The sequence below is a fragment of the Drosophila willistoni genome, assembly GCF_018902025.1.
Source record: "Drosophila willistoni isolate 14030-0811.24 chromosome 2L unlocalized genomic scaffold, UCI_dwil_1.1 Seg72.1, whole genome shotgun sequence".
Taxonomy (NCBI): domain Eukaryota; kingdom Metazoa; phylum Arthropoda; class Insecta; order Diptera; family Drosophilidae; genus Drosophila; species Drosophila willistoni.
Genome location: NW_025814049.1, coordinates 1,447,780 through 1,460,901, shown reverse-complemented (window position 1 = coordinate 1,460,901; position 13,122 = coordinate 1,447,780). Strand labels below are relative to the sequence as shown.

General features: G+C 34.3%; 1 protein-coding gene across 1 annotated transcript; it reads left to right on the top strand.

Moving 5' to 3' along the window:
- Positions 1-5,962: 5,962 nt before the first annotated feature.
- Positions 5,963-7,484, top strand: LOC6646079 (histidine-rich glycoprotein). The gene is made up of 3 exons (XM_023177992.1): positions 5,963-5,980; positions 7,084-7,157; positions 7,229-7,484. Exons 1-3 carry the CDS (start codon positions 5,963-5,965, stop codon positions 7,482-7,484), a joined length of 348 nt encoding a protein of 115 aa, XP_023033760.1.
- The last annotated feature ends 5,638 nt before the right edge of the window (positions 7,485-13,122 follow it).

The window sequence follows — 13,122 nt, the reverse complement described above, 5'->3', positions numbered from 1 at the left end:
AAACAAGACCTTTAGTCTTAGTCTCAGTCGTAGGTCTAAGCCCTAATACCGATCGCTGGAAAATCAAAAAACTATTCAAACTGAAAAAAAAAATGGATCAGGATTTGGTTTTTTGTTGCATTTAAGCCCAAAGCTGTAGAACAAATAGGGAAATGGATATTAATGTCTTACCAAGATTTGTAGCCTGTCCCATCTAAAAAAGATTTTAACAAAAATAAATAACTTTATTCAGATGTCAACAAAATGTACCTTTTTTTGGAAAAATGGCAACTTTGATGAAAATCTTTTGTACAAAATTTTGTAAGACACCTTAAACAATTGATACAATTTGGATTACAATGAAACCTTTAAGTTTCGTTGGTCATGTCTTTTCTTATTAGCTTGAAAAAAACTCATACAAAAATGAAGCAACTAGAGTTTACTTAAAGTAATAATAACTAAAATGTATAATAATGTGGGACCTTTCGTCTTCTCAAATCTTGTGTGCCGTCTTCACACTTCGTCGTTTTTTTACTCTCTGTCTGGCAGGATTGCCAGATTGTCTTCTTTTTCTTCGATCAGCTGACTTAGATAGGGCTGGCAATCCTATTTGCCAGACCATTCCCACAATAATATTACTAATTTAAAGTGTAAAGATCCTTATGGAAAGGAAAATCATACGATATATTCAATAAAACAAACAACTGCCTAATATATTATTAAAAAGAGTAAAGTAAAAAAAGATATTATATATTATAAGTATTTTAATGACAAGTTCTTAAAAAAAAATTCAAAAGATGGTAAATTGGACACAACTTAGAGCTACTTCACGATTAATATAGGGAGTTTTACCTTGAAGACCTTCTTCACTTCAGATTTAACACACAATACATTTTAGAATTGATTTTATATTAATTTAAATGACATAAAGATGAAATAAAGTTAAGTAATTTGAATAATAGAACTGGTAGGTCTTTTCTCTTTTGAGCCGATTAAAAAGTTTGATTTCTCAACCTAATAAATACCCCAACAAATATAATTATAATATAGATATGGACAACTGCGCTCATTTATATAGGCATTTATTAGGGACTAATCAGTGTGAAGCTTCACGTGTAAAAATAAGTAGGAGTTTCTTGTTGTCTAATTGATGTAGTTGTCCTGAAGACGACCACCGATGAGTGTTCGAAATATATCGGAATATAGCCCAATAGAAAACAAACTGATTTTTATATTGATTCTCCAAAGAATTGTCCTCGAGCCGGCAAATCATATTTTATAATAATGTGGTAGTTTTTTTTTATAATTTATAATAATATTAATTGCTAACAGTTAAAGCATTTTCGGCCATTCTATGACTTTTTGATTAGAAACTTGCATCTTTTAAAATGTTTAAGAAGAAGAAAGACAAAGAAAATCATCGAATTAAATAGCAATTCTGTGATTAGCCTCTACGCAATACAAGTAACCAAAACGTCTACCATAATTTACTGCGAAAAACGGATAAGTATCGATTGATTTTGATTTCTCTTGAGACGATGAGTATTCGTCGCCAAATTCTTATAAAGGGGCAGAGGAGAAGTCTTAACTGAAGGATAAAAAGTGTTTACTAGTAACTTGCACTTTCTAAGTACAAATTTTAAGAGCTATGGTTAGAGCTATACTAATAATAATAGAAATCTATATTAGAGTTAAAGGAAATGTAAGCTATTATTTCGTTTCAATTTCCACTCTTAGTTTGGTAAGTAGAAAACCGTTTTAACTGTTTACTGAGTGGGCGAAAGGTTTGGCTTGATTGGTTGACATTTTGTGGTGTGGATCTCTCATTTACCAAGTTTAGCTCAATAGATTGCCAATGATTGAAACAATTCAAAGACAAAGTTACTCAATCATTTTGACATACAAAAGTCTCTCGGGTACAAAACCCGGCCCTGTTCAGTTAAAATGGGAAAAATCCTTGGCCTTGTGCCACTTTTTCTTTTGTGTGTGTTTTTTTTTTTCTTCCTCTGTTTTTACTTTCCGGCAAATATTGACATGATATTTGATTGAAAGGCTTTCGGTTTGCATTTATTTTTTTCTTTCTTTCTCTTTCATTTTTTTATTGCCATTGGGGGAGCTAATGACCTAACACCCAAATCGATTAAAGCGATTTGGCTGGCCATAATGAATATCTTTCATTTTGATTTTTGTGATATTTTGACACTTTTTCTCTCTCGTTTAAGCCAAAGATGCAAGACGTTGGCGATAGAAGTGAAGTGAAGCAGCAAAGCGAGTCAAAGTAAACTAGTTATTGCCGAGTTTATCTTTTCTTGCTTTTCTTGTGATTATATCATCAATTTTAATTGGCCTATCATAAACAACTTTCCTGCAGCAATTGCAGAGGAGGCTAATAAATAAATAATAACAATAAATCGCAAATAAAGAAAAAATACAAAATGTTATATCATTTTCCAATTGCCAAGGCGGAACCGTAACGAATGAAATTGTTGTTAATGTTGCTAGCTGTTGCTGTTGCTGTTGCTGCTGATGAGAGAATTCTCATGGTTTTTTGTGATTGTTATGCAATCATTAACCCGAAAAAAAAGAAAACGAAAACCCGTTCAGTTCCAGCCATTTAGTTGGTGAAATGGAGCGCTTCCTGCATGGAAAATAAGTTGACCCAAACGGTAGATAGATAGGTAGGTAGATGGGTGGGGCGTGTCCAACTTTTTGGCCCTGGGTCTGGGCAATCAAATGAATTGCCCTCAGTGTGATGCACATTTAAATTGCAACCGGCAACTGATTGCTGCAGGAACTCTCTATCTTTGGGTTGACCGCCTGCAACAACTCAATTTGCGACAAGTTCGTTAGCCAAAATGTTAACCAGGAAGCCGACGCCGACTAACATCCAAATCCTTACTGGCATCTGTTGGAATGACCACTAGCAATCTGTATTTCTCCATCTCTGTCTGTCTGTCTGTCTCTTTCTATATATCTTTGTCTAACTCTTTGAGTTTTGTGTGATGTTGCTGTCGTTGCTGTTGCTGTTGCGGCTTGCCATGAAAGCCAACCGACATAATCGCCTGCATTTAACTGAGGCAAAAGCTTCAATTACGCTTTTGACTTTGGCTATGGCTAACCTAAGTTGGCGCCTCTTCCCTCTCACATTCCCTCGCATTTGCCCCTCTCATCTAAGACTAAGTTCATGTTTGGTGGCTTTTCAAAACGCGGTCTCGAATGGATGTTGTCGCCGTTACACTTGCTATTGCTGCTGTTTGTGATGCAGCTGATTTTGCTGTTGTTGTTGTTGTTGTTGATGTTGCTGCTGCTATTTTCAGCTATTGTTGCGGTGTTTTTTGTTGTTGTTGCTATTGTTATTGTTACTACTATTGCTATTTGCAACGATTGGAGTTGTTGTTGTTGTTGTTACTTAGTTTCTGTTGATGTTGTTGTTGCTGCTTCTGTTTGCATTTCTTGCTGGTTTCTGCGGTCATGTCTATTCAAAGTCTCTTCTGGACTAGCGGCTTTATAAAATAATTGATGTTGCTAAAGTTGTTGTTGTTGTTGTTGTTGTTGCTGTTGCTGCAGCATTTGTTGAATTTCCACTCAACAGTCAGAGATGTGAAAGCACTCTACACTCCATTTGAAAAGATATTTTGGTTCGCTTAGATAAAACGTTGATTAAAATCTTCTCTTTGTGCTCAATGTTTTCTATTTGTGATATTATTAAATATGATTCTATACCAAAAGAGTTGGTCAAAAGAACATATAATAATAAGATGCCAAAACTAGTGGTTTCTGATGTTCTAACAATAAATAAAAAACACTTAAGTTCTTTAACTTATCCATTATATATATTTTAATCCGCTTCGGAGATCTTTTTCACGTTCTTTTGGTCTTTTTAGACCAACTTGGCATTATTTTACAGACGAAATATTGTCGATAATACTTTTAGGACGTCTTAATTGTTACAACAAAAAGGCTAAGACAAATTTTTATATATTAGCAATATAAATTTTATTAACTTTTTGGTTAATTCGCAGTTTTGCACTTAGATGCCTTTTCTTTTTGTGGTAAACAAGAATTTAAACTTTATATTTCTTGCAACTTTTAAAGCAAAAACTCGCATTTCACAGCAACTTCTCCACTTTTTTATGGAAAGGAACAAAAAGTGTTGATACTTCGTCTACAATTTGCTACTTTTCTTTTACTTAACCCCTTCTTGGGCTCCATAGATACTCTAGAGAGAGCAGAAATATAATGTTTACTTTTCGAAAATAGAACTGTATAGTTGAACCCCGATTTTCCGGGCTCCCATTACCCATTACCCCTATTACCCGGGATGAAGTTGAGTTTGTTTCGTTATCACTGTTAACCGTGATTACCTCTATTATCCGTGATTTCAAACAAAAGTTTTGTTCTAAAATAATAAAACGCATTCGGGGCTTCCCCGTTTTAGGTAGCAATCAATGAGCAACACGCGTGTACAGTGAATCACATTAATATTCGGTTTTTTCTTTTGCTCAACTTTGAGCGCAAGTAAGTCTACTTATTTTAGCTGAAATTAAAAAAATTTAAATGGTTAGTAATAGTTTAGAATGTTTTCTATCCATAGAGGCGTATTACAATGAATTTTATTCAAAACTAAATATCCAAAAACAAAACAAAGTCCCAAATTCTGTAGTATTTGGTATTGTAACCATTATTTGTTAAGGTATCTCAAAGGCGCTTTGGCATATTATTAAAAATTTTTTAAAATAATTTGTATGTACATAGGTATTATTTAAATATTTTCGTGGTCAGGGAGCTTGATTTAAAGATATGGATGTTTGTATGTACTTATAAAATTTGAAGTAAGTGGAAATTTGGCTCTCGATTTACCGAGTTTTTCGATTTCCCCTATGGGGTCTGGTCCCGACCGTCCCGGATAATCGGGGACCAACTGTATTAGAGTATTCGAAATTTTAATAAACTTGAGGAGAAAAAAGTAATATACTACAATTCGTCCTAACCTTTTCGATATAACAATTAAGAATTTCTACAAACTTAAAGTCAGAAAATATTGTTTAATTTTTAGAAAATCTCCGAATTTATTTATTCAAGATTAGTTTTTGAGTTTCATTTAAAAAAAACTATTATTATTGAAAAATATGAGACAGGATTCTATTTTTTTTTTTAAGTCTGATCCCAAAGCTTCCAAACAAATAGAATTAGGGCTTAATGCTTACCAACATTTGAAACCTGTCCAATCGAAGTTCTTGAGTTTCATTTCAAATTTCGTTGACCAACTTATTGACCTGTCTTTGTTTTACCTGTCTTATTTCACTTAACCAACTAAAGAGATGCCTCTTGCAGGAGATTGGTCAAGTTAGTCATAGCCGTATCAACTTCATTTTCATTTGCCATTGCCCAAGTGCAAGTTTTATGTTTTTTGTATCACTTTTTTTTTGACTTTAAATTTTTTGTCTTTTTGTTTCTTTCGTTTGTTGTTTTGTCGCACTCTGCAAATACAACAAGTTAGGCCTGACTACTCCCTCTACTCTTTCTCTCTCTCTCTCTCACTCTCTCTCTCTGTGTGTCTTTTTTGCCACGATTTTCCTTGGCCAAGCCACTACTTGTGACCACTTTTCTTAACTGTTAAGCCGGTGGCAAGTTGATTATGTTTTTTTGTGTGCTTTTTGTTTATTTCCAACTCAGCAACTTCATGTCATTACCACAGAGTTTGACTCCAATCGGTCTGTCTCCCTCTCTCTCTGTATCTGACTATCGCTATCTTTGTCTCTACTGTCTGTGTGCAAGTTTTTCATTTCATTTCCAGCAAGTGAGTTTTGTTTTTCCATATTTAAACCGTGGCAAGCAACAAGCGCTAAAGCCATTTCATATCCTACATTCATCGCTGATGGTTTAACAAACTTAAACAAAAAAAGAAGCAGAAGAAAAAACAATCAAAATATATATATAAAAAAAACAAATAAAAACTAATTAAATAACACACAGTGTGAAAATGCATTTTCCCCGTGGAGTAAGTGTTAATTTTCATTAAAAACGCGGCAGAGAATTGAGAAAAATCTGTAGAAAAAAAACAAAAAATTGAACTAAAATATTCTGGCCTCTTGCCATGGCGAATCAACAGCTTAGAAAAGAAAAAACCAAACATTTACATAATTAAGTGCAAAAGATTTATACAAAAAAAAGAAGAAAGGAAAACAAAAAAAGATAAACTCCTGAATGTGGCTTAATTTATGCAATATTTATTATTATTCGCGCGTGAAATTGAATTGAATGAAAAACCACAAAGGAAAAAAAAACACACACACACATACACATACAAACATAATTTTTTTTACAATTTACATTAACAAAATTTACAAATTGGCAACAACAAGTTGATGTCAACAGTTTTATGATTCACGTTTTAAAAAGGACTCTCAAGTTGTTCATTAAAACAAAAAAAAAAACATAATTTTTAATTGTATATTCTGTGTTTTTTTAATTTTCGAGTGCTCTCACGAGGATTTCACATTAAACAACTAAAGGACATAAGTAAAACAAATAAATATGTAAACTTTTGTTTGTTTGGTTGATGTCAATCGATGGGGTTTTAAATAGCTTTTGTTTTCAGTGAGTTTAATTCAAGGATATATATTCTGTTTGTGGACTTTTAAGGATAAAGTCGAATGGCAAAATATTTGTCTAACAGCTTTAAGAGATAATCACATTAGACTAAGAGAAACGAAGAAGAAGTAGAATGAGTTCTTCATGCCATAATATGGCAGAAAATCATTTCATTGCCTACATCAAGGCTGATTGACTTGCTATGCCACATGGGGCATGGCAAAGGACTGGTGTGTTCTTTACTTAAAAAAATCTATAAAAAGCTTTAACCTAATGAGGGGGAGTTATCAACCAAGCGGGACAGATTCAATCAAAATGCGATTTGGTAGCCAATCATAATCATAAAAGTACTCAAATTATGCTAATTGTATTGGCATGGGGAATACTTATCTTTATATATAGAGAGATACCTATATAAAGATATATATCTACTCATCGTAATTGTGTAATCATTATTGGTCTTTATCTTTATTTTTTGTGTTTTTTTTTTCTTTTTATTATTTTCTGCAGGCATTAAGCTTGCTGTTTATCACTTGCATGATGTTTGCACTGACAAACGGCCATCCATCAAAGGACAAGCTAAAGTAAGCGCGGAAATTGCCAAAGAACATTTCCTATTCAACTAGCACTGACTCTTACCATTCTCATTCTCTAGGATACGGATTCATGTGCCAGTGAAACATCACACACATGTCCATACGAAAACGGTCATTAAGAAAGTGCCACTACCCATACCCGTGCCGGTCAAGGAGCATCATCATGAGCCGAAAAAGCATCATAGCAGTCGCAGTAGCAGCCATCATCATCATCATCAGCACCATAATCATCCGGAGGATGAGCTTGATGACGATTTCGAGGGTTACGAGTATCCCATCAAGGCTAAAAGACGTACGCGGCATCCCTTTGTCTGAGTCTGAGTCGTTGTCGTTGACGGTGTCGCAGTCGAAGAAGTAGATGGTAAAAACGTAAGAAAACAGAAAAAAGGAAAAGGAAAAGCCAGCCCAGCAGGAATTTCCAAATGAAAATGAAAATGGAAATGGCAAAAGGCAAATGTAATACAATTTATGCAAATTAACGCAGACAGAACAAAAAAAAAAAAAAGAAAACAACAAAATATATATAAACCAAAATAAGTACGAGACAGCAGCAGCTATACTATATACACTGGGTGTGATTTGTCACTGTTCTTATTCGTGCAATAAAAATTATATTTAAGCAGAATTTAAAACATTCTCGTTTTAATCCCAATTCCAATCTACTTCGTGACTTGCTTGTGGTTTAAAGCAGTTAACAAAAGAAGGTTTAAGGGTTTAACATAAACTCAATGCCAAAATACTGTCATAAACTCCCAAAAGTAGGCAATATTTTTGTTCGAAACAAAGTTGTAAACCTTTTGGCAATTCAACAACATTTGATCCAATTTGAGTTTTATTATTAAAAACAGTAAAAGCTTATGTTCAGCCCAACAAGAAAAAGTAAAAATTATTGATATCAACTCCCAAAAGTAGGCCATAGTTTGAAAAAAATTTAATTTAAAAAATTTAATTATCACTTTCCAAATCAAATGAATTCGGATCCATTTTAGATTTTGTTTACGATTCAAGTTTATGTAGAAAAAGTGAATATAAATGTTTTAGCTCCCAAAAGTAGGCAATAGTGTTATAAAAACATCATACAAACCTTTTATAATTAAGTGAAATTCGATCCATTTTTAACTTCATTGTCGATAAAAGTCCGAATTTATGGTTTAAGTCTACATTTTCATTTCAGATAGTTTAGAAAAAGTAAGAATAAATGTTTGAGCTCCCAAAGGTTGGCCATCATTTGCTAAAACAAAAAAATGAAGTAAGTAAGTCGTCTCGCCGACTTGGGTATACCATACACCAGGTGAAACAAATATTTAAAATTTCGAAAACCAAATGTATGTCTACTAAATTGTTTTAACATGCCTCATACCATTTGCTATCTCGCTCACTCTACAAACACACAAGCACTCTAGCGCCGCCACTAGCCAACGGCCAATTCTGCCCTTAGGGATCGCGTAGCAAAATACGTTCATACGTATATTTTGAATGTTTCTAGTCCGATTTCAATCAAATTTGGTAGTTTGATAGAAATAGATAAGATTTATTAGTCTGCCAAATTTGATCGCGATGGTCAAAAAATTGCAAGAGCTAATCGGTTTTTTCTAAATTATGGAGGCGGAAGTGGGCGTGGCAACATATTAAAATATATGTATTCTGCGCGCATACTAAGCCAATATACATACTAAATTTGGTGAGTTTAGCTTTGTTAGTTTTCGAGAAAATCAGTTTTGTTTAATTTTCGGGGGCGGAAATGGGCGTGGCATAATTTTTAAATAGTCAATATCTGCGCGTCTATTAAGCTAAATTACATACCAAATTTAATGTCGGTAGCTTTCATAGTTTTTAAGAAAATCAGAGTTATGTAAATTCCGGGGGCGGAAGGGGGCGTGGCAAAAAGTTGGAACAATTATTTTCTGCGCGCTAACTAAACGAGTATATAAACCAAATTTGATATTTCTATCTGCTATACTTTTTAAGAAAAACAGTTTTATGTAAATTCTGGGGGCGGAAGGGGGCGTGGCAAAAATTTGAAACAAACTCGATAAGCGTACATACTACACGAGACTGCATACCAAATTTGGAGGCTCTAGCTCTTATAGTCTCCGAGATCTAGGTGTTCATACGGACGGACGGACGGACGGACGGACGGACGGACAGACGGACATGGCTAGATCGACTCAGTTTTTGATCCTGATCAAGAATATATATACTTTGTGGGGTCGGAGATGCTTCCTTCTGCCTGTTACATACATTTTGGCGACTTTAATATACCATTTCAGCCTATGGGTGTATGGTATAAATATATCGATAACAAACTCTTTGAAACTTTTAATCTCACTTTTCGCTTGAGAGTTTGAGAGTTTGAAATATAATTCATATGCTTCTCTGATATTAATCAAATAAAAATTTGTCGCCCTAAATCGATATTCACTTTATTTTAGCTTACTAATTTGACTAACGACTAAATATTTCTTAAACTATTGCATTAGAAACATTTTTTTTTTTGTGTATTTTCCGATTTTCTTTAACTGTCTTGCCTAATACTTGAAAATAACTTGAACATCAATCAAGATCTAACCTCGAAAATTGAAAGTAACTTGATCAATCAAAAGTCTTTGTCAATGATTGAAAGTAAATGAGATGATTGCAAATGGCAACTCACTGAAACCGTGACGCAACTGTGACAATAATGAGGAAAACGATGATGATGACGATGCTGCAAATAATGATAATGAAGTTTTGCTTTTGTGTTTGCCACACAAATTGAATATTACAAAATTTAAAAAAAAAACACACACAAGTAGGTATATTCTGATTGAAATTAACATGGCCAGCTGTTGCTTGTGTTTCTTTTGTTGTTTGTTGTTGCTGTTACCGTTGCTGCTGCTGCTGCTGCTGTGTGCATAAATAAATGAAGCAAAGAGCAACAAGAACAAAAGCCAAGCAATACGCCAAGTAATACGCGAAAGGTTGTCTAATGCCGCCCGCCCCTCTGCGACAGCTCCTTTATTGGGCCAAAGCCATGAAATATGCATGCTTAGGTGCCTCACACCCCCGAACGCTTTATCCTCAATCCCCTTCTAACTCTCTCTCTCTCCCTCTCCATCGTTTCACTGTGCCTGTGTTGTCAGCACGTGCTGGCCGTTGTCTATAGTAAACAGAAATGTTGAGAAGACGAAGAAGACGCAAAAAAAAAAAGCAAAAACAATGTAAACAACTTGCCAAGCATATTCAGAGAGTTGTTGTTTTTGTTGCTGTTGCTGCTGCTGCTGCAGCTCCAGGGGCGGCAGCTGTTGATAGCTCATTTGCCAGACACACTCAAGAGCAAAGACAGAGACAGCCAGAGATAGAGTAAGAGTGGAAAGGGGGGATCAGAGAGAGCGTAGAGGAAAAGCACTCATCCTGCTGAGAGCCACTCAATTTGCTTACCACAATCACACACATGCATACACTTACACAAGCACTCACACACACACACACACACAGAAGTACAATTGTGTACCCGCTCAATTGGAGCTTAGCCAAGTGAAATCGCTTTCACATGGCGCGCATGTAATTAATATATGACGTCAACTTAGCAAGGAGGAAAAAAAACAAACACAAACATATATACACACTCACATACATGACATGACAGAACAGAGCAAACAAAAACATATAGACTTTTTGATACCCATACACAAGATGGGGCAAGAAAAGAACACGAAAAAGAGACCTAAGACCTATAAGTCTGAAATCCAAACTTAACCAGTAAAATTTTACTCCTACTCCTCTCGCAAACATTGGCGGAAATTGGTGAACTTTATTCCCTAAAGTATGCTATAAGCAATCAAAGTGCTTGCTTTTTGAATCATAAAAAGAAATTTCGAAATGTGTAGATACAAAAAAATCATTAAAGCAAACATTGTTTTTAGACAGCTTTAAAGTTACAAGGCGTACGAAAAGTCATAAGTTTTCCAGCCTATTGCATAGATTAGGGGGCAAACTTTCCCCATTTCGCAGCCGTTTATGCTCGGAATTCAATAATAACTATGACCTTAGCTATCCCTACCCTCTGATGAAATTTGGGACTTTTATTCTACCAATGACCCTAAAAGATATAAATAATTACACCTCTTAAAGGATACTTTTTGTTCGAAGTGTTTATCTTTATTTAAATGTTCAGTTACCCGATCCAAATTTAGTTGTTTCAGTACAAGCTTGTAAGTTAAAATGAAATGAAGTAAGAGTTCCAAATGTGTTTTTTAATATTAAGTAATATACAAAAATTATAGATTTAATTAGAGAGAACTATTTAAATTATATTTCAAACCCCTAATCTTACTTCTTGCTATAAAAAATATGAAGTTTAAAGAAATTAGGTTCAAAAAGTAAATGTTTTCGACATATTTCCAGCCCAATTTGATTTACTTTTGGCAGTTCAAAAACTCGTTTTTCTTTACCTAAACTTTATGATATGAAAAAATATTTTAACATTGAATCCTACTTAAACCAAAAACAAAATCTAAAATGGATTAAAGTTTATCAGTGAATTCGAAAATAATGATATGAAAAAAAGCTGATCTCACAATCAGTGTAAATCATACATATGTATGTATCGATATAGTCATCCATAACTAAGTAATGATTATAGTAGACGAAATATGGATCTGTTGAACCACAGTATCAATAAAATCCAGCTCTTTAGTAATTCTTTCGAATGCATAATTTGCATATAACATTAGTTATTTATCAGTGAGAAGTACAAGCAAATATATTTAAGCACTTAATACATTATTGACTGTCCTACTGGTGCCCAAACACAGCTGACAGCTAAAGGGTATAGAGACAAACGAAATGTTCTCAAGCGGCTTAAGGGAAAATCATAGCACACTTTCTGGGATGGGTTGGGGAAACAGGTACACACAAATACACACACATAAACACCCACTTTTCGATGTAGAAGATGCTTCACATGCATGTTAAAGACATTCAAATTTTCGTGTGGCCTCAACCAAGTCCTTATTTGGGTTTTTTTGGTTTTTTTCTTGCTTTTTTTTTGTGGTAGGTGTCAAGCTTCATGTACATATTTACTTAGCTCTTGTTTGTTGGTTTTGCTTTTGGCTTTAGCTTTGGGTTTTTGCGTTTCGCCTGCTATTTTCGACTTGACTCTGTTTGGCTGTTTTGTTTAATTTGGCGCTTCTATTTGATTAGGCCCGCCTAAGCGAACTACGTGCCTGGGTTAATTTGTGGCCGAGAGACAGAGAGATGGTTCTCTGCCCATGGTGTGAATGCCTTTTGCTAACCTCCCCCGCCTGAGCCTCATATCTTTCTGTTTATGTTTTGGTGGCGACAGCAAATAAATCGCAAAACGAGAAAAAACGAGAAAATTTTGTGCATAGCAAGCATAACAATGAGGGCCAAATACATTTTGGGGGCGGCAAACAGGTAGGGCCATAGACGACGGGGGGTGTAGCGGGTGGATCATTTCCAACAGATGGAAATGAAAGCCACTAGACAAACTACTTTTCGGCTACTTAGTGATAAATAGAAAAGAGATTTATATAGATCTATGTACATTGACTGGTGGCTAAATAAGGGAGAGTGAGATGTCCATTTGATAAGTGAGAAATATATTCTTGGGGATTATGAGCATATTTTTATAGCAAGATTTTTTTATGTGCTCTTGACCTTTAGCAAAGAAATAAAACTGATAAAAAAACGAACAAATATTTATTTATTTTAGATAAAGCATTAAACGTAAAATCAAAAGATATTTTAATGGGGAAAACAAAATATTTAACTGATATACAAAACTTTTTTTGGACTTCTTTTTATATTTATTACTTTAGGTCAATAACTTGACTAGACATGGGGATGTAAAATAGTGGAAATTTGACCTCTAAAGTATGCAATAGTCAGTTAAAGAGTTAACTTTTTAAAAACTTCCACAAAGTTCTTTTAAAAATATATGCTAGCTAAA